Raw genomic sequence first — 27,158 nt, forward strand, 5'->3', positions numbered from 1 at the left:
GAGTGTATTTTTGTATGCTTTGATGTGTTTGTTAAATGTATAGACAGATTCTTGCTTACGTTTAAAAAATGGAAAAAGAAGCTGAATATGATTGTGATCAAGTTAAGACCACAAGCATCTAGACGGGTCGTAGTCCTTGTCACAAACCGTGGTGCTAGACGTGAATTATTTCCAATATGAAGGCTTGAAGAAGTTGAGATTAGGTTGGACCAAGTAAAGATCACGGACAGCGGTGACGGACAGTAGTCCTTATGACGGTCCGTTGAATTGCCTCTGGTAATTACCCAGTGTGTTGACCTTGAAGATCCAAAGTGGCAGAAGTGCCAAGTAAAGACCACGAGGGGCTTCACGGTTCGTGAAGCCCTCGACAAGACGTAGAAATGGTCGTGAAGTGTCTGACAGTTCAGTCCTACTTCGAGTAGGACTCTTTTTAAAACACTTTTGTTTAAATTAATTAGGTCGTTTTCAGTTTTTATCTCATCTTACCTTGAACGACGAACGGGTTTCATTACTCTTAACTTTTGGTTTTGAAGATTAACATTGAATTAAGTCTGGAAGTTGAATTGTTGATTCTTGAATTATCAAAGTACGTATCAATTTACTTATCTTCGTAGTATTTTTCTCATCATGTTTTCATTATATTCTTCTGAATGCTTATGTGAAATCATGAGTGGCTAAATACCACAACTGGGATTGTGGGATCTATGGAATAAATTGAAGTGTAATTCGGTAAAGCAAGTGATAGGTGATTTATATTTTCAAATTATAATATAGCTTTCGTTATTCATGTATTATAATGAGTGCACGCATTAGAGTGAGCATGTCTGTCATTTGTTCGAGAGAAAAATGATAGGTAGGAAAAGGCTAAATTAACCGGAAGAAATGGAGTCAAAGTTTGAGTTCGATAGAAAAGAACTTTAACACTATTGTAAGTGAGGGTACATTTAGTAACACTATGGGATCGAGAGGACTTGAGTGAAAATTATCTATTTAGATTGAGAACTATAACCGAGGGTACAACTAGTAACACTCTGGGACCGAGAGGACTTGAGTGAAAATTATCTATTTAGACTGAGAAGTATCAGATATATTTAACTCGTATGTATTTGTAGAAATAAATTGCTTGAAACTCAATTACGGAAGAACATTAGATGTAATGTTATGGGGAACACAATCCTAGTTTCATTTAATCATCGAAACATCTTAAGAACTTAAAACTCTGTTAATTGTTAATCTGAATGTTGATTACCAATTTTAGATACTAGAACATCATAACTAAACCGATTTTACTTTCCATAAATGTTTCTTTAGGAAATAATAACGACATTTGAGTAAACGCGACAGTGAAATCATTTATGTAAAAAAGTTCTATAAATTGATTTCGACCGTTTAAATCTCTTAATTGAGGTGTAAGTTTGGACGTATCAAATTTTAGCGCCGCTGCCGGCGAATTTCAATTCAGAAGTGTTTTACTAGCTTTTATTCGAGTTGTAGTTATCTTTCCTAATTTTACATCTTGTTCTTTGTTTGCGTCTCTTTCAGGTGAGTATAACAGTGTATGCCAAATACCAGAAGTAAGGGAGCCACATTGATCCCATACGACCCAGAACTTTGGAAGACACTCTGTAAAATGGTGAATGCATAAGAACTTGAGGCTCAGAGGCAAAGATTGTGACTGGAAACTGAAACCGCTGCAAGAGGTATCCATCAGAATGCTGTGAACAATCCGCCTAGAGTGGTGGAAGAAAACATAGCAGTGGATGAAATCATTCCTCTACACCGCCAACCAATAGCTCCAAGGGGTAGAATACAACATCAAGCTCACATGATGTATGAAGAGGATGACTTAGACATGGATGGAGTTGGAGCCACACGAGCGATAGTGTTACCTGCACTACCTCCAGGTGTGAAATTCAAAATCACCAGCACTATGATTCAACTACTGAATCTGAAAGGTATATTCAGGGGTGCAGCTGATGATGATGCTAATCAACAACTGATGAACTTTGTGGCGATTTGCAAATCGTAAGAAATTCCTGGAGTTAGCCAAACAACGATGAGATTGAGGCTGTTTCCATTATCTCTTACTGGAGAGGCAATCAACTAGTTGAATGAGATGCCGGATGACTCAATCAAGACTTGGACTGAGTTGAAGGAAGCTTTCCTAGAAGGATTCTTTTCGGAATCGAAAGAGCTGCAAATGAAGGACGAGATAAGTGCTCATAAGCAGCTACTAGGAGAAGTGATGCATGACACTTGGTGGAGATTCAGCCTAAAGCTGAAGAAGTGCCCAAACCATGGTCTCATTGAGAGACATCTAAAACAAGCTTTCTATAGATCTTCGAATCATGTTACTAAACCTGTTACTGATGAAATATGTGGAGGATCATTTATGAGGAAGCCATTCTCAGAGAGCGTGCAACTGATGGACGAGGTGTTGTAGAATAACAAGGCACTAGGGATGCAGAAGTAGAAGATCTTGGGTACACTTTTGAACCTTCAGCTGAACAAAGGAAAATGGAAGAAGAAAGGGATCAGGACATGGCACACATGAGGACCCAAGTAGATCTACTCACGAAGCATATTGTTTCAAAGTCTGAAAAGGTAAATGTTATGGGACAGCCAAACATGTATGAAGGTTAGCATATCGATATAGATGAGAAGGCTAATTACCTGGGCAACCAAGGAGGTTTCCTTAAATATAACTTAAGAAAGCAGGGTTACAACTCTAGAAACGCAGGTCGGAACTACTCTAGAGAAGGAAAATATGATAGGCCAACAAACAGAGAGCAGGGAAACTAGCAGAACAGAGATAGGTACATAAATGATCGCAGTGGTGTGTATGTTCCCCTAGGTAATAGAGACCGGTCAAGTGGTAGTTCCAGTGGGTCTAAATTGGAAGACATGTTGGCCAAGGTGCTCTAAAAAGTTGAATCAACTGATGCAGGGGTGAAGGAGATGAAAGGTGATTTCTCCAGTATGAGTCAACTGGTAGACTCTCACACCACCTCCATCAAGAAAATTGAGTAGTAGTTGGGGCAACTTTCAGCCTCATTAAATCAGAGGAAGAATGGGTCACTACCAAGTGACACGATCCAAAATCCTAAAATGGATGGGCATTGCATGGCTATCGCCACCAGGAGTGGTAAGTTCTTAATGACCCAATTTTTGTAGGTAGTAAACATGAGCAGGTGTTGGAGCAAGGTGGAAGAGAACAGGATGAAGCTGAACAAGTAGATGACTTGGAGGATGCTCAACCAATAGCAAAATCAGCAGGAGCAAAAGAAAAAGAGGTTGAGGGAACTACGCCTTTACATCAGATCCTAAGACCACCTCCTTCTTTCCTTAAAAGGCTTAAAAAGAAAGCTGAGGATGGGAAATTCACGAAATTCATCACCATACTGAGACAGATTACAGTGAATATCCCACTAGTGGAAGCACTAAAGCAGATGCCAAGATATGCCAAGTTCATCAAACACTTGGTCACAAAGAAAAGAGCTATAAGTATTGATTTGACTGACAATGTTCATCACTGTAGTGCTATTGCTACCGGGTCTCTGGCACAAAAGAAGAAGGATTCAGGTGCATTCATCATACCGTACACCATCAGATCAATCGAATTTATAAAGGCCTTGTGTGATTTAGGAGCCAATATAAACTTGATGTTGCTGGCCATCTACAAGCAATTGGGGTTAGAAGTTCCTAAACCCACAACAATGAGGTTGATTATGGCAGATAGGTCAGTGAAGAGACCTGTGGGCATCCTATGTGATGTGCTCGTAAAGGTGGACACGTTTATCTTTCTGGCAGACTTCGTAATCTTGGATTACGAAGTGGATTTTGAGGTTCCCATTATTTTGGGAAGACCATTTCTAGTCACTGGACGAGCATTGGTAGATGTTGAGAAAGGAGAACTGTAATTCAGACTCAACAAAGAAGAGGTAAAGTTTGATATTTACAAGTCAATGAAACAACCACATGACATAAATGTGTGGTCTGCGATAGAGGTTTTTGATGAAGAAGAGATTGGAGCAACCATTGAGGAAAGGTTGGCTGTTGAAACATTAGCAGCCGTTTTGATGAACTTTGAAGCTGATTTCCGGTCTGACTATGTAGAGACCATGAATGCTTTGCAAGGAATGGGAGACACGCTTATGCTCCAAAGAAACTGGACTTGGATTTGAAAAATAGGCCAAGTTGTCCAGCAAAACCATCTATTGAGGAACCACCTGTGCTGGAACTGAAAAAGTTACCCAGTCACCTTTGGTATGTATTTTTAGGTCTAACAACACTTTACCTGTGATTTTGGCTGTAAATTTGAATGATGAACAGGTTCAAGCTGTGATCAAAGTGTTGATAAGGTACAAGAGAGCTATTGGGTGGATCATTGCTGACATCATCAAGATACCTCCGAGTATATGCACCCATAAGATCCAACTTGACCAGGACTGTAGCCCAAACATTGAACACTAGCGGAGGTTAAACCCACCTATGCAAGAGCTGGTTAAACAAAAGATCATCAAGTGGTTAGAGGCTGGGGTGGTATACCCTATTTCTCACAGTCACTAGGTCAGCCCAGTGCAATGTGTTCCCAAAAAGGGTGGTATGACTATTGTTGTAAACGCAAAGAATGAGTTGGTCCCACAAAGACAAGTCACTGGATGGCGAGTGGGCGTGGACTACAAGAAGTTGAACAAGTGGACCTTGAAGGATCACTTCTTGATGCAATTTATCGACCAGATGCTTGACATGTTGGCTGGAAAAGGGTGGTAGTATTTCTTAGATGGATAATCTAGCTACAACCAGTTATCAATTGCTCCTGAAGATCAGGAAAAGACCACCTTTACATGTCCTTATGGCACCTTTGCGTTTAAACGTATGCCATTTGGACAATGTAATGCACCAACAACTTTCCAGAGGTGTATGATGCCCATCTTCTCGGACATGGTGGAGGACACTCTGGAGGTCTTCATGAATGACTTTTCAGTGGTAGGTGACACCTTTGATGACTATTTGTTTAATCTTAGCAGCACCCTACAGATATGTGATGAGGCTAATCAAGTGCTGAATTGGAGAAGTGCCATTTCATGGTTAAGGTAGGCATAATCCTTGGGCACAAGGTGTCACAAAAGGGATTAGAGGTCGACAAGGCCAAAATTGAGGTGATTGAAAAGTGGTCTCCGCCTATCTGTGTGAAGGGTGTTCGAAGTTTCTTAGTTCTTGCTGGATTCTATAGGCGTTTCATCAACGATTTCTCAAGAATTGCACACCACATGTGCAAGCTTTTGGAGAAGGAGGTGAAATTTGTTTTTGATGAGGCATGTCTCAAAGTCTTTGAATGCCTAAAGGATAAGCTAATTTCTGCCCCAGTGGCCATTGGCCTAGATTGGGCTGAGCCATTTGAGGTAATGTGTGATGCTAGTTGTACTGCTTTAAGAGTTGTGTTGGAGCTGAAGCGCAGCAAGATGTTTCATCTGATTTACTATTCTAATAAGTCACTAAATGGAGCCCAGCAAAACTACACAGTTACTGAACAGGAACTACTGGCGGTGGTGTATGCTTTTGAGAATTTTAGAGCTTACTTGGTGGGTACTAGAGTGATTGTCAATACGGATCATGCAGCTATGAGATACCTCATGTTAAAGAAAGATGCGAAGCCAAGGTTGATCAGATGGGTGTTACTTCTTCAGGAGTTTGATTTTTAGGTTAAGGATATGAAAGGGTGTGATAACCAGGTGGTTGATCACCTATCTAGGTTGGAGGCTGAAAAGAAAAAGGAACTCGAGCTTGAAATAAATGATTAATTCCTGGATGAGCAGTTATTTGCCGCTACTCTTGATATCATTCCTTGAGGGGCTGACATTTCAGCAAAGGAAGAGGTTCCTACATGATGTAGGTAAGTATTTCTGGGATGAACCTTATTTGTATAGGGTATGTGCAGATAATATCATTAGACGATGCATCCCTGAAGTAGAGATGTTGCCCATTCTAGAGGCATGTCACTCATTTCCAGTAGGTGGCCATCATGGAGGTGCTCGGACACCCACAAGATACTTCAATGTAGCTACTACTGGCCCATAATTCATCAGGATGCGATGGACATAGTAAGGAGTTGTGATGGGTATTAGCGGCAAAGAGCCATCTCTTGGCGCCATAAGTTACCCATGACACCTATTCTGGAGATGGAATTTTTGTATGTGTGGGGAGTCAATTTCATGGGACCATTTGTGAGCTCTTATGGGAAGAAGTACTTATTGGTGGCAGTGGACTATGTGTCCAAATGGGTTGAGGCAGTTGCTTTGCCTGAGAATGTTAACAAGAGTGTTGCTGGTTTTCTAAAGAAGAATATCTTTTCAAGGTTCGGCACACCCAGAGCTATCATCAGTGATGATGGTTCTCATTTCTGCAACAAGGTATTCAGTGCACTTCTAGCCAAATATGGGGTTAAACAACACAATGTGGCAACTCCTTATCATCCGCAGACCAGTGGCCAAGTGGAGGTGTCCAATAGAGAGATTAAGACGATTTTGGCTAAAATAGTGAATGCCAACAGGATAGATTGGGCACGCAAGTTAGATGATGCTCTATGGGAATATCGTACAACTTTCAAGATGCCTATTGGTATGTCTCCATATCAATTGGTGTTTGGAAAGGCATGTCATTTGCCGGTTAAGCTTGAGCATAAAGCAATCTGGACTTTGAAGAAGCTGAATCTCAGTTGGAGCGAAACAACAAACCTCAGACTGGATCAAATTAATGATATGGATGAGTTCCGTTTGAGAGAATATGAGAGGTATACACTGTACAAGGAGAAGATGAAGTTGTATCATGATAAGCATATTGAGAAGAAAACCTTCACTCTTGGTGACCTGGTGTTACTTTTCAATTCTAGTCTTCGTCTATTTCTGGGGAAGTTGAGATCTAAATGGTCTGGACATTTTAAGGTAACTCAGGTATTCCAGTCAGGAGCTACTAAACTAGAGAAAGACAAGGGAGAGAGGTTCAAGGTTAATGGATAGCGAATCAAGGCATACTTGGGGGTTCCAGAAAAAGTGAAATTTGTGGAGGAATGTAAACTTGATAAATTTTGAGTAATCAAGTAACCTGCGTCGCGCCACAACTTTAAATTGTGCGCTGCTTAGGAGGCAACCCAAGATTGTAATTGTAATAGGTACTTTCTTTTTCCTTAGTTTTCTTTGTTTTTTTGGTCACTGCGTGTTGATGTGTGCAGAAAGGAGTGGACTAAGACATGCAGAAACTGAGTGCAGATAGTTTTTCACGAGCAGTCCCACAGGCGGTGATTCCCTTTACAGGCAACTTCACGGCCCGTCATCCTCAGCAGCAGCCAAAGGAGGCTACTGGAAATTGACATAAAATGGTTCACTTAAGGGTTCACGGTCCGTCATAGTTTATATGGACCGTCTAGTCTCTTGTGAACCTCAAGTAAGTGCATTTTGTTCAAGTCATATTCACGAACTACTATACGGACCGTGATTCTCGTCATGGGCAACTTCACGGTCCGTCGTCCCTGATCCAGAATGTCTGCAACCCGACCCGACCCACACGTAAGGAAGAATTGAAATTAAACGTATATAGGTTGTTTCAAACGCCAAAGGTCAGTTTTTCCTCTCTTTTTCCTCTTCCACAACGATTACTCAAAGGTTATAAAGGTTTGCATCATCTACAAGTTCTAAATTCATAAAAGAAGTCGCAACCCTAGTTCTACGGATTAATCACTTGAAGCCAAATTCATTTCTTCTGTTTTTGGGCGAGAATTTTGATCCCATTCAAAGTAAGTTTACTGTTAACTTGTTATAAGCATGAACTTATCAATCAACAAGTTAAAACTACCTTGATTGTGTCGAATTTCAGCATTATTGTTGATGAATGATTATTGGTGATTCCTAATTGTTGTGGGTTAGTTTGAATTGCATAAATTTGATTGTTATTGTATGTGGGTATGATCACTGTAGGTCGTGGTTGTGTTTGATGTAAATGATGATTGATATATGTGTTAGTGATTGAACTCATGTGCTAACAGATCTTGTAATTTCCTGATAAGGTGAAATTGGGCATAGGTTGTTGTTGGAAGGAAAGAGTACTGAAAAAAGGGCCAAGTGTAAGTCCACGATGGGGTTCATGGACCGTGGAATCAACTACATGTCGTGACACCCCTCATGGACCACACTTGGACAAAAGGGAAGTACACTGGGGAGGACCACAATGGTCTTCACGGACCATGGTTCACTCCTTGGACCGTGAAGTCGTCCATGATCCATTCCAGTACACTGACCCTCATAGTTAAGTCACTATATGATATTCATGAGGGCCTTCAAGAACCGTGGTACCCACCACGACCCGTCTTGTCTTCCGTACAAAAACATAAAATAAAAAATTCAATTTTACTTTCTATATTTTTATTTCTTTTTTGTAGTTTGATTCTGTGGCCCTTCCCAATGATAGATTGGGTGATGACTTTCTTAAGGAAAGGCATCACTTTGTAATTACACAGGGAAAGTATGAGTACCCGACAATGTGTTGTTTCAATAAATTGTTTATTAATGGGTGGTTGCATTGTTCAGGTACTATGGTACCCCGAAGAAATAATGCAGCTACACCTTCCTCACCTACTGCTTCGCAATCCTAAGGTGATCATACTCAGGAATCTAGTAGTTCAGAAGTACAGATAAATGTTACACTGGAAGATCACCCACCTCAATCTACTAGATCCTGAACAGCGACGGCCATTCTCCGGGACACACCTCCCAGTCTAAAGAGGGAGGTAGTAGTTCCGGTAGCGGTGAGGAATCGGGAAGTAAATCTAATGCTACTTCAGGTAGCCAGTATGATGATGGTTTGAGAGGCAGTTCAGAGTCCAAAAGTGGCTCTCAGGAAGATGCTACCACACCTCCACCTGCAATCAACATCGAAGCTGAAACTGGAGCGCATGATGAGTCAGGTACATTAGAAAAAGATGAACAAATTACCACTGATGACACCATGGTGCGATATGTGAACATCCATGAAGTTGATACCGTAGCGAGACAACAGCTGATTGACTGTTTCAGCTCTACGTGGACTATGAACAGGTGTGAGGACTTTTTTAATAATGGAATTGTGACCACGTCTGGTAGTTTCAAGAAGAGATCAATCATGCTTGAGATTAGAGTGGTGGTGGCTGATATTATAGCATTTCCCGACATTTATCGAATCTTCCAGTTTCATCAGTTTGAGTGGATGAATAATGCACCTGGAGATTATTCTAGCCATCTAGCAAGAGAGTTTTATGCGTCTTATGTAGCCACATTGATGAACTTTACTGCAGAAACTGAGACAGCTAAACTGGGACAGAAGGACATTGCCATTACCTGGGGTCCACTCAACTCAATTATGGTTCAGGGTAAATCGATAGATATCTTCGAAGCTACTATCAACAGGATGTTGCATGGCCCGAAATACACTACACCAGCTTCAGTTGGACTTTTTGAGGCCAAACATTATGAGGTTACCAGTGATACTGCTGAAATGACCCAAAAGATTCTTAAAAATGGCTTCGGAAGTTATCGGAAACTTATTTAGCTATATCAAAAAAAAATCCGTTTTGTTTTTCGAAAATCCAACTTCATATTCTTGTTTAGGGGGTCAAATTGAGTGGGGAATGGGTCTAACCCAAATTTTAGAGCAACCGCATCAAAATCCGAAATTTTCAAGTGATGCCTTTTCAAGGGCCTACTTTGGAGGGTAATATCTCCTAGAACACAAATAATTGGGTGGCTCATAACATATCCATGGAAAGCCCTTTGAGTTAGCTACCTAACGCACTTCGTTTTACCTCATTCGGAGTTCGGATGAAGAAGTTATGCCCATTTTCGTAAAATCTGTCCGGGAGGAAATGCAATTTCCAGTGAGCGTTTTTACTGTTCACCCGCCTCATTTTTTTTTCTAAGTGTTGGACCATTTTTGCAAAGGGCATATGTTATTTCCTATATACCATTAGTTCAATTCCCATCTCTAAAACATTTCCCAAAACACCTCTCCCATACTTAGACACATTTTCTTTCAAGTTCTCTCAAGAACCTAATCCAAAACCTTCCTCAAGATTGAAGAGACTCTTGCTCCAAGTTCCAAGCTTCCATTGAAGACACTCTCAAGACCTTCATAAGAACTCAAGGTATGTGGTGTTGAACTCATGGGTCCTTCCACCCATAGTGCCTAGACTCTATTCTACTCACTAATTCATGGTTTAAGTTAAGATTCATAAATTAGTCTTGTTCTTTGTAATAATTTCCTGCACATTGAATTTTAAACATGAAAAGTGATTGTTTTGAGCATGTTGTGACTCTAGAACTTGAATCTAAATTTGGAATGGATGTGGAGATTTTCATGTGGTATTGTGGGTGTTAAAAGGTGTTGTTGTAGGTTGTTCACTGGTTTGGCTGCATAATTACTACCCTATTTTCCATGCTCTTTGATTCCATTACATGCCTTCAAGGTGTTTGACAAAATGTCCAACTATGGAGAATTGATGAATCGATGCTTTAAAGCTTGAGTTATGAGATGTATGGCAATCCAGAGATGTGTTGATGACAAACTAAGCTTGTGTATATGTTCATTCCATACGTGAGATTGCATTAGAGCCTAATGGGAATTTCCTATATAAAGTGTTGCATGACCATGCCCGGTCCGGGGGAAAAGAACCGGACAACCATGTGAGAGGTTTATATCTCACCACCTAGGATGCTTGGGGTGTGACCAACATCAACCATGTGAGAGGTTTATATCTCACCACCTAGGATGCTTGGGGTGTGACCAACATCAACCATGTGAGGGGTTTATACCTTGCCACCAGGGTGTCCGGGTGTGAACGGCATCCCCCATCCTAAGTTGGGGTTATAGATTGGTTGGATCATGCATACACATATGATATCTACTATTAGTATAGATTTACTTAAACATGTTTTGACTTCACTTTGATCATGCATCCTCATATTGTTATTCATAATGCCTATGAAACTATTTCTTGTATTTCGATTGTGTCCTTGTCTATTGTTGTGTTGCACCCCGCATACTTAGTACATTCCAAGTACTAACGCATATTTTGCCTACATGATGTCACCATGTAGGGACCGGAGCTACTCTTGATCCTTCTCTCCATTCACGTGGCTAGTACGGTGCTTATCCGAGTTTGTTGGTGAGTCCTCAATGATTCGAGGGCTATGTTATGTTTCCTACTCCTATGTTTTGAGACTTTAGCTTGCAATTGTATTTTGACTATGAGGGGAGCCGGTAGTATGTCATGGCCCCCGTCCTATCTATGTATGTAGAGGTGTGCGTTGGACAAGAATTTTGTAAATGAGCTTGACTCTTGTTCTATGATGTCATTTTGAAATGGTTTGCCCTTAGTCCCTATTTCCCATTAATTAATGTTGAATGTGCTTCCGCGACCGATGAAGTGTGATGACAAGTTTGAGAGGCTTGTTTGGGGTTCATTCGGGTTCCTCATTCGCCATGTCACGTCTAGGCCCTAGGCTTGGGTCGTGACAACTGCGATGGAGATTCAGAGTTCTCGAGAGAGAGTCTTGCGTTGGATTGCGAGGCAAATCATTGTAGATAGGGAGAATGTAGTTTGGGTCACAACAACGCCAACATTCATTACTAAAGCTTCACTATCCTTTCCGGCCAAGGTTTGGTGGGCTGTTTTCCGTGCACAATTGAGACCGACAACTAATGATAATACCTTGTCTCCTTCACGGGTCTCTTTGGTAGTGTGTCTTATGGTTGGTTACCCGGTAAATGTAGGGCGGATTATAGCGACCAAGATGAGAGACATGGCACTGAATAAGAAAGTCGGACTTCCATTTCCCTGTCACATAGGGAAACTATGTCGACAAGCGAACATTCCCCCAAACAGGCAAGTTGATAGATAGGGTGAAACATTTAGACTCACCCAAGCTTCTAAAATCAAAGATGTCGCTAACCATCTCTTTAGTGCGAAAACTGGAGTTGTGGGTTCTTTTGCTGTTGTTCCTCACATCCCAATTAACATTCCACATGCGGATAGAGGGCTAGAGTAGGAGGAGTCATCACAACCATCTACAGAGGCACCACCACCACCACCTTCAACCTCACAGGCTTCAAGTACCTTTGTCACTACCCTATTATTTTTCTTGAGAAATTAGTTGCAGATCAGCACCAGACCAGGACCTTAGTCGACCATATTATACATTGGATGCCCTAGCAAATAGAGCAAGATGTGTTAGCTATGAATAAAGAGATAAAAGATGAGATGCAGAAGGAGCTGGCTGTCTTAAAATATAGGTTGGATGGTTTGGAGATCCTTATCCAGGACCGATTCCAGGCTGCCAGTTCAGTAGATACTAAAGACGGTCTGTAGTGGTGATCGTGAAGATGATCCAATACTTAGGCCTTGATGAGCTTAAATGGGAAGTGACCATGTAAAGACCACGGACACCATGACGGACCGTGGTCCCTACGATGGTCCGTGGAGTTGCCTGTGGTACCTACCCAGTGTGTTGACCTTGAAGATCCAAAGTTGAAGTGCCCAGTAAAGACCACAAGGGCCTTCACGGACCGTGAAGCCCTTGACAGGTCGTAGAAATGGTCGTGAAGTGTCCGACAATTCAGTCCTACTTCGAGTAAGACTCTTTTTAAAACACTTTATTTAAATTAATTAGGTTGTTTTTAGTTTTTATCTCCTCTTACCTTGAACGACGAATGAGTTTCATTATTATTAGCTTTTGGTTTTGAAGATTAACATTGAATTAAGTTTGGAAGTTGAATTTTTGATTCTTGAATTATCAAAGTACGTATCGATTTGCTTATCTTCGAAGTATTTTTCTCGTCATGTTTTCATTATATTCTTCTGAATGCTTACGTGAAATCATAAGTGGCTATATACCACAACTGGGATTGTGGGATCTATGATGTAAATCGATATGTAATTCCATAAAACGAGTTATAGGCGATTTATATTTGCAAATTATAATTTAGCTTTCGTTATTCATGTATTCTAATGAGTGCAAACATTGGAGCTAAATTAACCAAAAGAAATGGATTCAAAGTTCAGGTTCGAGAGAAAAGAAGTTTAACACTACTGTAAGCGAGGGTAAAGCTAGTAAATCTTTGGGACCGAGAGGACTTGAGTGAAAATTATCTGTTTAGACTGAGAAGTATGAGATATATTTAACTCATATGTATTTTGTAGAAATAAATTGCCTGAAACACAATTACGGAAGAACATTAGATGTAACGTTATAGGGAACACAACCTTAGTTTCATTTAATCAACGAAACAACTTTAGAGCTTAAAACTCTGTTAATTGTATAACAGGATTTTGATTACCAATTTTTGTTACTAGAACATCACAACTAAACCCATTTTACTTTCCATAACTGTTTCTTTAGGAAATAATAACAACATTTGAGTAAACACGACAATGAAATCATTTCTATAAAGAAATTCTCTGTAGGATCGACCTTAACTCACGTTGAGTTCAATAAATTGACTTCGACTGTTTATATCTCTTAATTGAGATCTAAGTTTGGACATATCACTACTGTATCTATCCTTTCTCCATCGGACCATCACAAACTCCACTGGCCTGAAGGCACTAGCCCTCTTCTTCCCCTGAGGTACTAGATCACTATAGGATAAGTAGAATTCCTGGACCCAGGTGGGAATGTATGTGCCACGGGTCCTGGTGAAGATCTCGAATCCATGGAACTGGAGAGTTCCCACACATCTGGATGCCTGGCCAATTCACCATCCATGGACAATCTCTTCTCTTCCAAGATGGTCCTCAATCCCTCGGCCTTTAACCGGTTGAGTAACGAGGATGACCCTGAGCTGGTAGTGCTGGAACAACCGTATGTGCCTGAAGAGGCACTAGGGCTGAAGCTGGACGGGTCGACTCTGGAATCCTAGACGGATCATGGCGATCTTTGGAGCGTAACTCTGCTTGCTGGGACTATAACAACTGGTCATCCTCAAGCTCAGAAAATGAAGCCTGAGAATCACATGATTCTCCCTTACTGCCAAAGTTGTACTCTGGTGTTTAATCTATAGGCACTTTGCCCTTTCCCTTGCCTCCTTTCGGAGGTAATTCTTGCCCTTGGCGTTGGAAGCAGCTGCTTTCTCATTTAATACGATGCCTCGTGCCCACTTTCGGGGTGGCATGCCACTGTCATTCTAGTTTGCTCTAACCATTCCTGCAAACGACATAGAAAAATGTTAGAAAAAGTTCAAGAAAAATGTAGAAATTCAGTTGCAGAAAGACTCGCCGAACCATTCGGCGAGTCATCGAGTCACTTAGGTGAGCCAGATCAGGCTCGCCGAAAGTACCAGCGCAAAATTTTTCAAAACTCAGGACAAATCGATGATGTTTTGGGTCATTTGGTGAATCGCCGACACCAATAGGTGAGCTAAAAGTAGCTCGCTGAAAGTTAAAGTGTAATTTAGGAGTTAGGGGAGCAGAAAGGGCAATCAAGAAGTTTCCCTAGTCGCCGAGTGAACTCGACGAGCTTAGGCATCTCGCCGAAAGTTACAAAACAAACTCAACCAATTATGGAAATTAAGGGCAATATGAGCGGGACTTTGGCGAACCTCCAAACCAATATGCGAGCTTGACTTAGCTCGCCAGACAGCCCAACGTGCCAGATTTCAACCCCACTTCTCAAAATCAAGCACGCAGCCCCCGAATTCAAAATTAAAACCATACACTATTCAATTAACGCTGACTTCAAACGATCCATCATTGGGCAAATTACATGATTTAGCACAATTCAAGGTTATGTAGACTTCACCCCAATAGACCCAACACAAAAATACTGCAACCCAACAAATTTAGACTTGATTTTACAAGCAAGAGAACGGGAATCAATCAATTTTAAGCATTTAGGCACATATTTTAATTCATTACCAGCAATCCAACAATTAAGCACGATTATTGCAATTACCAAACATAAAACAACAACAAATTACCTATTGCATTTGATTTCAACAACAAATTTCAAGTAAGGGGTTCGAAAAACTAACCTTTATACCGAATTTTAATTTTGAATAGCTTGGCGGCAAAGTTCCACAATTCTGAACAATGATTTCGTACAAAAAGAGGGTAAGAAAAAGGAAATAAGCAAAATATAAAGTTGGGTGAGAGGGTACGAGAGTTAAAAATGAGAGAAGATGAAGGATTTTGAAATTTTCAACCGTTTGGCCTTTAAAACCTTTCAGTTTGCGGTACCTTCATCGGAGTAAGTCGCGCTTGTCGACGCGCCGAGTGGCATTTTTCCTCGCCGAGTTTTACATGACTCCCAACATTTTCGGGGTTCAAACGGAGGGCAAAGTCGGGCTCGCCGACCGGTTCGCCGAGTCGCCGAATGAGCATTTAGTCCACCGAGTTTTACAGAGTTCCCCCTTAAGCTTGGTGGTTCCAACGTAGGTCTAAGTCAGGGATCGCCGACCAGTTCGGCATTTCTCCGACTGGACTTTGGCTTGCAAACTACCCTTTTTACAACACTTTTCACTTTTCAACTTGCAAAATCAACACGCGTTATTCAAAATAAAAAACTAAAGCATTAAAAACTTGGGTTGCCTCCCAAGAAGAGCCAGAGTTAACGTTGTGCAACAAAGAAAGTACCAATTTAAGCTTTATTTTTGGAGTTTGCCATGGTAACACTCGGTAGGCCCCCTTTTGGCGTTGGATTCAAATGAGAAGAAATTTGACCCATTTTGGTCTCTAACTTCTTGATTGACATGAAATGGGAGGTGACCGTCTAATTAAGTGTAGAGACATCCTCATTCATCTCTTTCAACACTTTGTCTGTCCCTTCAACTTTGTTGAGAATACGTGAGACCATGTCTTCCTTATGGACATTTTCATACTCCTTGGGCTTTTGTTGCTCATGGGGTGGGATGTACCTGTCCTTTTCACCCTCTCTTTCCTTCCACATGGCATTACGATCACAACATTCTCTGTCACGGTCTCTACATCCCACATCTGTATTCCAACCCGAATTTCCACCCGACCTTGGATAGTTTGCACAATAACCTCCTCTTTGATTAGCTAGGAAGTTCACTTCTTCATTTTGCAATGCTTCAAATTGATCTTCTTTGAGGTTCACTCCAAAAAACGCCCACAACATTAACACTCTTCATACCACTACCCATCACATTTTTTGCCAATAGATCCAGCTGGGTCATCATTTTGGCCATGTTTTCGTATCTCTCTTGATCCTTTTCGATCTTCTTTTTTTTTCATTCTAAAGGTGAGAGAAAAGACATGGTCTTCATGAGTGTAACATGCCCTATTGATCTTGGTCATGCCATCAGAAGCTGAGACACTACTTCATAAGGCAGTTGCATTATTCCTCCGGGAACAAGTTGATTTGCAACTCCATTGTACCGAGTCAAGGCTCCTATAGAAGTACTGAGTACTGTGGCAATATATGATTAAGTATCCCATGTGTTGGACATTGACGCACCAATTTCTTAAACCTCGGCCACATCTCATGGATAGGTTCACCTTCCAAGCATTTGAAACCACAAATACTATCCCTTCATCTTTGACGGGGGAAAGAATCTCACATGGAATTCTATAGTAAGCTCATCCCAAGAGGTGATAGAGTTGCTTGGCAACTCATTCAACCATTTACTAGCCTCACCCATTAGAGAAAATGGGAACAACCTGAGACAGACTAATTCTTGTGATACATTCTTCAATGAGAATCGACCACAAACGTCCACAAAGAACCTAATATGCTCATGGGGGTCTTCGTGAGCCAATCCTCCGTATAATTCTTTCAATTAGAGGAGCTGTAGCATTGTGCTAGTAACATGGAAGATGACATTTCCTTCAATTGGAGGTAGACGTATTGCACCGACACCAACCAATGGAATTGGGTCATTCACATTTGGGTCTTTCACATCATTGAGGTTCCCAATATCGTCCTGGTGGCCCACTTAGCTACCATTACTCCCGTTTTTGCTCATCTCTTCCTCCGTTCAACACAAGCAACTCAAAACAAAAACTAGAGTAAGTGACTCAACTACAACCAAAAAGATCACAATTCAACTTCAATAAAAGAATTTTAAAAAACACCACACCCCGCAACGACAGCATTTTGATTAACGTTTCAAGAACACCTCATCCAATTCTAGGTGCAAACGATCGTTAAGTAGTATAAAACCTAACGAAGAGTTGGGTCGAACCCATAGAGAGCGGTACATGTTCAAATTTTACTAGGAAGTACGAACGTGGTCTAATTAGCTATAGGAATAGAAATTATCGAAAAAGACCTGTAAACAAGTCTAAAGGGGTGACACAAATGTCAAATGAGGGGTTTTTGGTTTGCAAGTATCAGCTACAACGCGATTAAACAACATTGAAATAACAATATAGAGAGGAATTCTTGGGATGTGATTGATTTAGGAAAATTTCGCTATATGGGTAATTGAAAATACTAATAAATAGCTAAATATCAGTGGGTAAGCTGGGCTTTAATTGAAATAGCTTTCTCTCAAACAAATACTTCAATTCAAGTGATATCTCTCGAACATCAACAAGCTTATCAAATAAGAACATCCCACAACCTTAATAGATCCTCTCTCTCGAGCAAGATGGGTAGGAGTTGGTTTAGGATTCACTCTTTCGAGCTGAACCGATATCAATCCAATACCTACAAATCATTAATCAAAAGCTTTGGTTAAAAAACCTCTTTCTCAAGGAAGCTAAGAACTCAAAGTTAGAACTACATTTCCAACTACAATTCATAGATTAAAACATATATAGCTAATGATTAAACCCAATTCAATATAGCATTTAAATTAGTAATAATCAATACCCATAAGCTAATTCAACCCATATTCACAATCGCACCCCAAGAATTTGGGTTTTTGCCACACATAATAATAACAGAGAAGCAGTTACCAAATGCATTAGCCATGGTATGGGTAAAAGTCTCCAAGCCTTTACAATGATTTTCGAGAATGAAATTCAAAGACCCACTTTCCAAATCCTCTAAAATTGTACAATTAGAACTCAAATATTCAGAGAAAACTCTAAGTCTAAAATGGGAATTGTAATATCTAGGAGCGAACTCTAATATCTGGCCGAGAAGTCCTCAGAATTACTTTAAAATCCAATATATAGTTTCCCAAAATTAAGCCTGAAAGTCCACTCGGCAGATTCAGTCATGCCTCACTGAACCGATCGGTAATCCACCGAGTGTTCTCTTCCATCACCATTTTGCATTGGTCATCAGTATCTCAGATCTTATACTTTTGGGTGATCCAATTTGTTGTCGCGGAACCGATCGACGATTCACTGACTGCCCATATATGTCACCGATTTGGTTTTTTCCCTCAAGGCTGGTACAATAGAACTTTGGAAGGTCTGAGGAGCCAATCGGCGGTTCGCCGAGTGGTCTTGGTGATCACCAGGATTGCTTTTCTCCACTTCTTCAGCTTGTTTTGTTCCTTTTTGCCTGTTAGTGTCATTGCTTTGCTCCTTAGTCTACATGCCTGGAAATCAAGGCTTTAACATCAGTTTCTAGCTCAAATTCAGCATTTGAGGACACTAAATCTATCAAAAGAAAGCCCTAAATGAGTCCAAATCTCGGACTCATCAACACCCCCAACTGAAACTTTTTCTTGTCCTCAAGTAAAACTCAAGATCAGCAGTTCAATAAGGATGTCTACAAATAGTGTTGCATAAGACTCAACATAAATGCACACAACAAGGTTCAAATTACTGATATAATGATCAATTATGAACTCAAAGATTCAAATTGCGACTCACCCTTATCAAAGAAGCTCAAGTTCACAATACTTGTTCCAAATGCAAGTTCAAGCTCAACTAATGTACCCCAATGCCCTCACAACAAAGATGATTCCACATTCACACAAAATTTGTCAACAATTTAAAGTCCTGGAATCACATACAACTCTCACACTCATAAAAATGAACACATGCATGACTTCACCCATAGATTTTTCCTTATTCTCCAATCAACATTCATTTCATCTCACTCAAGATCACAAAGGTCTTTTCAAGGCTTGTAATGGGGTTGAGTGTAAATGTATGGTCGTTTTGGCTTAGTGACTTCTACCTTCATGAAGTATGGTCTGAACATTACTTTCCTCCTTTTCTTTAACATTTCAAACATGCTCATAATCCACCCATTATTCAACTTCATCTGAACCACCAGACACCTCATTTCTTTTGCAATTTTCACTACTTTAGTTCACAACTTTTTCTGTCTTCTTCTTTACTTTCTTCTATTTCAATTCCTTTTCTTTTTTCTCTTTTTTTTTACATGGAGGGGTTCCATCTTTTTCAAATCAATCACACAAAGGGGGATTTCTCATACTTGTTGACTTTCCTCTTCTTTTCACCACACCCTCAACTTAGGCTTTTGGCCTAAGTTGTCTATTCAAACAAACCATAGTTCATGAAAGTTATGGGTGAATGGAAAAAAAAAGGTCACAATTGCTCAAGTTTCTTCCAAGAAAAAAGGTAAGGCTCAAAAGGTCCCAAGCAAGGTTCACACATCTCACAAAGTTGGCCACAAAAGAGGTATATTGTCAAGTTGGTTCACTCTTCAAAATTCTTGTCTGAGATCATTTCAAGTGCTTGCATCACTCAATCAGCCGGACCAATGGGGCAAATTCTAGGTGTCATCACACACAATGTTCAAAGTAATCTTGTCACACATGGCATTGATACCAATATCAAACAAGACTCCACACTTTTTAGCTAGCGTGCAATGTTCATCACAAGATACTCATTCGATAACCGGCTTGTCACAATGAGATGCTAAAAGTTCACATATTGTCTGTGCAACTTTGTTTGCCTCATCGTAGCCGCACATTTATTTCGTTCAATTGAGAGCATTATTTGAGTCATCCGTATTGATCACAACTGACACTCAAATTTGCACAAGAACAACCACAATCACACACAAAAGAGGTGGCAAAATTTTAAGATTAGGTTTAAAACCCATTGTCATACAAGACAATGGGACACAAGCTAAAACATCCACAACACAATTCAACAACCAAGATATATATCAATAAGCAAAATACGCCCAATATTCACAAAACAATCACAAGAGGTAGGTGGAAATATCTCACCCCACCCAACAAAAATAAGCAGGTGTCCTCAAATGCAACTAAAAACAGAATAGTCAATAAAACAACAGAGAGGGAGGTAAAACGTTATTCTGCCAAGCTAAGCCTGGGGTGAAGTCTGTATCTTATTCACTCCATCTATCTGGGCACTAGTGCCCGGGGTCACACTCTCAGGTTGGGCATCAGCGCCTGGTGTCTCATCAGCCTTGGCTCCACTGGAGCCTGCCTTAAAAGTATCTATCAAGGAAGCCTATCTAGCTGTCTCAAACATTTCACTCTCTAGATCGGCCAGGTCCTCATAAACAACCTCATCTCGTACCTCAAGCTGCTCATCATCTTTCTCAGCCTCGGACTCAGCAGTAGCAACATCAATCCTAGTATCATCTCTGGTGGTAGTCGGAGATACCATACACAGGCTGGAATACCAACACTCGTATCATCTGGGATCTCTACCATCCCGAATAGTGAAGTAAAATTTGTGGCTTTCAAATCTCTACTCTCACTATGAGGGCATCAATAAAAGTTGTGAGAGGTGTCTGTGCAACAATAATAGCTCTCTCAATCATCCAGGGAACCTCGACCTCTAGTTAGAGAGCACGCACATTGGCAGAATGGGATAGGTGCACTATCTTGAGAAGCATGGCCTAGGTGATCGAAGTCCTAGAGGCAGTAGTACCAACATTAGATCTAGGGTGTGGGGGAGAAGTAGAAGAACGTGATGTCTCAGAAGTAGTGGAGCTAGAATTACCTGAAGGCCCAGAGGTCGAAGTAGGTAAGGGTGCCTCTACAAGTAATGTATTGACATCAACCTCCAGGGATGTGTCCACCGGAGTTGCTCTCCTCCTATCTGACATCTCTCGTGTGTAGCGCCGGATGTCGATGGAAGATGTGGGTGTAACCTCGACATCCCTCTTCTCATCACGAGGAACTCCAGCCTAACGACACAACTCTGTTATCGGTACTGGAAAGGGAAGGGGCGTCTATCGCTGCTTGGCCCTCTCATGGCCATCTCCTACTCAATAATCAATCCCAAATTCAGCCATTTCCTGGCTATGATAAACCTAAGACAGCCACATTTTGGTGGTGGAGAATAGCCTCACTCTACGACGGCAAGATTGTGCTGCTTATGAATCCAAACCAGTATCGAGCTGCTATGTTTAGGTACTTCTTCTCTATAGGCACTCCGGCCTTAATCCACCTCGGGGTGGTGTCAGAAATCAAGGGGGATAGCCAACCTTTCAGGTCATCTAGATTCTTTGCAGTAGTCATACTCTGGTACTCGTGTACGAAATTCGTAGCCCTCTCAAATACATCGTTGATATCATCGCTGCTGCATCTAACCTTCCTCCCTCGGACCATCAAAAACTCCACTGGCCTGAAGGGACTAGCCTTCTTCTTTCCCTAAGTTACTAGATCACTATAGGCTGAGTAGAATTCCCAGATCAGGTGGGAATCTATGGACCACGAGGCCTGGTGAAGATCAAAAATTTGTTAAACTGGAGAGTTCCCCACACATCTGCATGCCTATCCACTAAACCATCCATGGATAATATCTTATTTTCCAAGATGGTCCTACATCCTTCGATCTTTAACCAAATGAACCGAGGAGGGGGACGCTGAACTGGTGGTACTAGAACCACTGTCTGTGTCGGAGGAGGCACTAGAGCTGAAGCTGGAGGGGCGGCTCTGGATTCCTAGACGGATCATGACGAGGTTTGGAGCGTAACTCTATTTGCAGGGCTGGGCCTGTAACAACTAGTCGTCCTCAGCCTCAGTGAATGAAGCCTGAGAATCACATGACTCTCCCTCACTGCTAGAGTTTCCAGCTATGGGCACTTTGCCCTTTCCCTTGTCTCCCTTCGGAGGTAACTTCTTACCCTTGGCGTTGGAAACAGCTGCTTCCTCATGTATTACGATCCCTCGTGCCCGCTTTTGGGGCGGCATGTCACTATCATTCAAGTTTGTTCTAGCCATTCTTGCAAACCACATAGAAAATGTTAGAAAAAGTTCAAGAAAAATGTAGAAATTTAGTTGCAAAAAGACTCGCGGAACCATTCAGCGAGTTGTCGAGCCACTTAGGCGAGCCAGATCGGGCTCGCCGAATGTACCAACGCAAAAATTTTCAAAACTCAGGACAAGTAGGTGATGTTTAGGGTCATTTGGCAAATCATCGACACTAATCGGCGAGCTAAAAGTAGCTCGCCGAAAGTTACAATGTATTTTAGGGGTTAGGGGCGCAGAAAAGGTGATCAAGAAGACCCTTCGAAGAGTCACCGAGTTCAGGTATCTCACCAAAAGTTATAAAACAACCTCATCCAATTATGGAAATTAAGGGCGATCTGAGCGGGACTATGGTGAACCGCCGAACCACTCGGCAAGCTCGACTTAGCTCGCTAAACAACCCAATATGCCAGTTTTCAACCCCACTTCTCAAAATCAAGTACGCAGCCCCCGAATTCAAAATTAAACACATACACCATTAAATTAACACTAGACCCATACCACCCATGCCCTCGGGGTTCTTAGACTTCCTCTGATTTGGCAAAAAATGGCCGTTTGACGACGTTTACACTTGAGAATGACGTTAAACGCTCCATCATTGGGCAAATTACGTCATTTAGCACAATTAGGGGTTACGTAGACTTCACCCCAATAGACCGAACACAAATATACCACAACCCAACAAATTTAGACTTGATTTTACAAGCAAGAGCATATGAATCGATCAATTTTAAGCATTTAGGCACATATTTTGATTCATTACCGGCAATCCAACAATTAAACACGATTATAGCAATTACCCAACACAAAACAACAACAAATTACCTATTGCATTTAATTTCAACAACAAATTTCAAGTACAGGGTTCGAAAAATCAACCATCATGCCAAATTTTAATTTTGAATAGCTAGGCGGCAAAGTTCCACAATTCCGAGCAATGATTTTGAACAAAAAGTTGGTAAGAACAATGAAATAAGAAAAATCTAAAGTTGGGTGAAAGGGTACAAGAGTTAAAAATAAAAGAAGATGAAGGATTTTGAAATTTTAAACCGTTTGTCCTTTAAAACATTTCAGTTTTCAGCACCTTCGACGGAGTAAGGTGTGCTAGCCGAACCACTCGGTGACGCGCCGTGTGGTATTTTTGCTCACCGAGTTTTACAGGACTCCCATCAATTTGGGTGTTCATACGGCAGACCAAGTCGAGCTCGCCACCCTATTCGGCGAGTCGACGAATAAGCATTTAGTTCGCTGAGTTTTACAAGTTCCCCGTTAAGCTTGGTGGTTCCAACGGCAGTCCAAGTCGGGGCTCGCCGACCTGTTCAGCGTGTCACCGACTGGACTTTGGCTCGCCAAACTACCATTTTACCAATGCTTTTCACTTTTCAACCCTGACAATCAACACACATTATTCAAAATAAAAAACTAAAGCATTAAAAACTTGGGTTGCCTCCCAAGAAGCGCCTTAGTTAACGTTGTGGCACGATGAAAGTACCAATTTAAGCTTCATTTTTGGGGTTTACCTAGGTATCACTCGGTAGGCCCTCTTTTGGCCTTGGATTCAAATGAGAAGAAATTTAACCCATTTTGGTCTCCAACTGCTTGATTGACACGGAATGGGAGGTGACCATCTGATTAAGTGTAGAGACATCCTTCTTCATCTCTTTCAACACTTTGTTCGACCTTTCAATTCTATTAAGAATACGTGAGAAAATGTCTTCCGTACGGATATTTTCAGACTCTTTGGTCTTTTATCGCTCATGGAGTGGGACGTACCTGTCCTTTTCACTCTCTCTTTCCTTTCAAATGGTGTTACAATCACACCATTCTCTACCACGGTCTCTCCATCCCTCATCTTTATTCCAACCCAGATTTCCACCCGGCCTTGGATAGTTTGCACGATAACCTCCTCCATGATTAGCTAGGAAGTTCACCTCTTCATTGTGCAATGCTTCAAACTGAGCTTTTTCGGGGTTCACTCCACAAACACCCACAACATTAACACTCTTTATACCACTACCCATCACATTTTTCACTAATAGATCCAGCTGGGTCATCATTTTGGCCATGTTTTGGTCTCTCTCTTGATCCTTTTTTATCTGCTCTTTTGTCATTCTAAAACTGAGAGGTGAGACTTGGTCTTCACGACTGTACCATGCCCTATTGATCTTGGTCATGCCATCAAGAAACTGAGACGCTACTTCATAGGCCTGCAACATTATACCTCTGGGAACAAGTTGATCATCAACTCCTTAGTTCACCGAGTCAAGGATCCTATAGAAGTACTGCTGCAATATATGATTCGACTGCTCGTAGGTTGGACATTGAAGTACCACCTTTTTAAACCTTAGCCATGTCTTATGGATAGGTTCACCTTCCTAGCATTTGAAACCTTCGATACTATCCCTAAGGGTCATAATCTTTGACAGAGGAAAGAATCTCACATGGAATGTTGTAGTAAGCTCATCCCAAAAAGGTGATGGAGTACCTTGGCAACTCATCCAACCAATTACTAGTCTTACCCATTAGATGAAATGGGAACAACTTGAGACAGACTGATTCTTGTGATAATTCTTGAATAAGAATGGACCACAAACGTCCATGAAGTTTCGAATATGCTCATGGAGGTCTTCGTGAGCCAATCCTCCATATAATTCTTTCAATTGGAGGAGTGGTAACATTGTGCTAGTAACATGGAAAACGTCATTCCCTTTAATATGAGGTAGACGTATTGCACCCATATCACCCAATGGAATTGGGTCATTCACACCATTGAGGTTCCTAATATTATCCTGGTGGCCCACTTGGCTACCATTACTCCCGTTTATGCTCATCTCTTCCTCCGTTTAACACAAGCAACACAAAACATAAACTAAAGTAAGTTGATTCAACTACAACTAAAAAGATCATAATTCAACTTCAATAAAAGAATTTTAAACAACACCACTCCCCAGTAGTGGCGCCATTTTGATTAACGTTTCAAGCACACCTCATCCAATTCTAGGTGCAAGCAATCATTAAGTAGTATAAAACCCAACGAAGAGTTAGGGTCGAACCCACAAGGAGCGGCACGTGTTCAAATTCAATTAGCAAGTACGAACGTGGTCTAATCAGCTATAGAAAGAGAAATTATTGAAAAAGACATGTAAACAAGTCTAAAGGGGGTGACACAAATGATAGATGGGGTTTTTGGTATTTAAGTATCAGCTACAACGCGATTAAACAACAATGAAATAACAATATAGAGAGGAATTCTTGGGATGTGATTGATTATAGGAAAATTTTGCTATATGGGTAATTGAAACTACTAATAAATAGCTAAATATCAGTGGGTAAGTTGGGCTATAATTAAAATAGCTTTCTCTCGAACAACTACTTCGATTCAAGTGATTTCTCTTGAACATCAACAAGCTTAAAAAATAAAAATGGCCCACAACCTTAATACATCCTCTCTCTCGAGCAACATGGGTAGGAGTTGGTTTAGGATTCACTCTTTCGAGTTGAACCCGCCTCAGCCCAATACCTACAAATCATTAAACAAAAGCTTTGGTTCATAAACCTCTTTCTCAAGCAAGCTAAGAACTCAAAGTTAGAACTGTATTTGCAACTACAATTCATAGATTAAAACATAACTAATAACTAAACCACTTCAATATAGCATTTAAATTAGTAATAATTAATACCCATAAGCTAATTCAACCCAGAATCACACCCCAATAATTGGGGTTATAGCCACACATCATATAAACAGATAAACAATTACCAAATGCATTAGCCATGGTATTGGTAAGAGTCTCCAAGCCTTTAAAATGACTTTCGAGAATGAAATTCAAAGACCCACTTTCCATATCCTCCAAAATTGTATAATTCGAACTCAAAAATTCAGAGAAAACTCTAAGTCTAGAAAGGAAACTGTTATATCAGGGAGAGAACTCTAATATCTAGCCGAGAAGTCCTCAAAATTACTTTTAAAATCCAATATATAGTTTCCCAAAATTAAGCCTGAAAGTCCACTCGGCCGATTAAGTCGCGCCTCACCGAATCAATCAGTGATCCGCCGAGTGTCCTATTCCATCGCCATTTTGCATTAGCCTTCAGCATCTTAGGTCCTGTAACTTTGGGAGATCCAATTTGTTATCACAAAACTGATCGACGATTCGTCGAGTGCCCATATCTATCACCGATTTGGTTTCTTCCCTCAAGGCTGGCACACTAGAACTTTGGGTGGTCTGAAGAGCCACTCGATGGTTCACCGAGTAGTGTTAGCGATCACCAGGATTGCTTTTCTCCACTTCTTCAACTTGTTTTGTTCCTTTGTACCTGTTTGGTTCCTTGCTTTGGTCCTTAGTCCACATGCCTAAAAATCAGGAGTTTAACATCAATTTCGAGCACAAATTAGGCATTTGATGACACTAAAACTATCAAAACAAAGCCCTAAATGAGTCCAAATCTCGAACTCATCAACAAACTCAAAAACTTTTGCCTCCCTCATCTCAAGAGAAAAGAACCTATCGAGAAAAGCGGACTTAAACCTTTACCATTCTAAGGGACCTGCATCTACCAGTCTTTCTTCCTTCCATTAGTTGAGCCAAATTTGAGCAACACCTTTCAGTTGATAAGGGGCCAATTCCACCTTTTCCGCGGGAGTCACTCCCATAATAGTCAAGACCTTGTAAACCTCATCAATGAACTCTGGAGGATCTTCTTCAACCCTAAAACCATAGAATTATGGAGGATTTATCCTAGTGAAGTCCTTTCATTCAAGATGCCATTGTACCCATAATTAGGTTCACGAGATTCACAACTTCCCTATTGGCTTGGGTTGTCACGGCTTGAGTCAACACTTGAAAAACAGTCCTAAACTCCACATTAGTCACTTGCTCGGCCAAAGGGTCAACCGAAGCTTGAGGAGCTTGAGAAGGAGCTCTTTGACCAATCTCTTCTCCCTCAGCCCTTCTAGAAAAATCTATTCGAGTAGTCATATCATGTAGACCAAGGGTAAGGATTAGGAGAGA

At 41.0% G+C, this 27,158-nt stretch overlaps 2 protein-coding genes across 2 annotated transcripts in view; both read left to right on the forward strand.

Moving 5' to 3' along the window:
* LOC125876728 (uncharacterized) overlaps window positions 1-27,158 on the forward strand; it is an 854,340-nt gene that overhangs the window by 264,972 nt on the left and 562,210 nt on the right. The window lies entirely within an intron of this gene.
* On the forward strand, window positions 2,518-3,920 carry LOC125877396 (uncharacterized). Its single transcript, XM_049558700.1, has 2 exons — window positions 2,518-2,638; window positions 3,175-3,920. The coding sequence occupies exons 1-2, from the start codon at window positions 2,518-2,520 to the stop codon at window positions 3,918-3,920; spliced, it is 867 nt and encodes a 288-aa protein (XP_049414657.1).

This window comes from Solanum stenotomum, chromosome 9 (genome assembly GCF_019186545.1).
Source record: "Solanum stenotomum isolate F172 chromosome 9, ASM1918654v1, whole genome shotgun sequence".
NCBI lineage: Eukaryota > Viridiplantae > Streptophyta > Magnoliopsida > Solanales > Solanaceae > Solanum > Solanum stenotomum.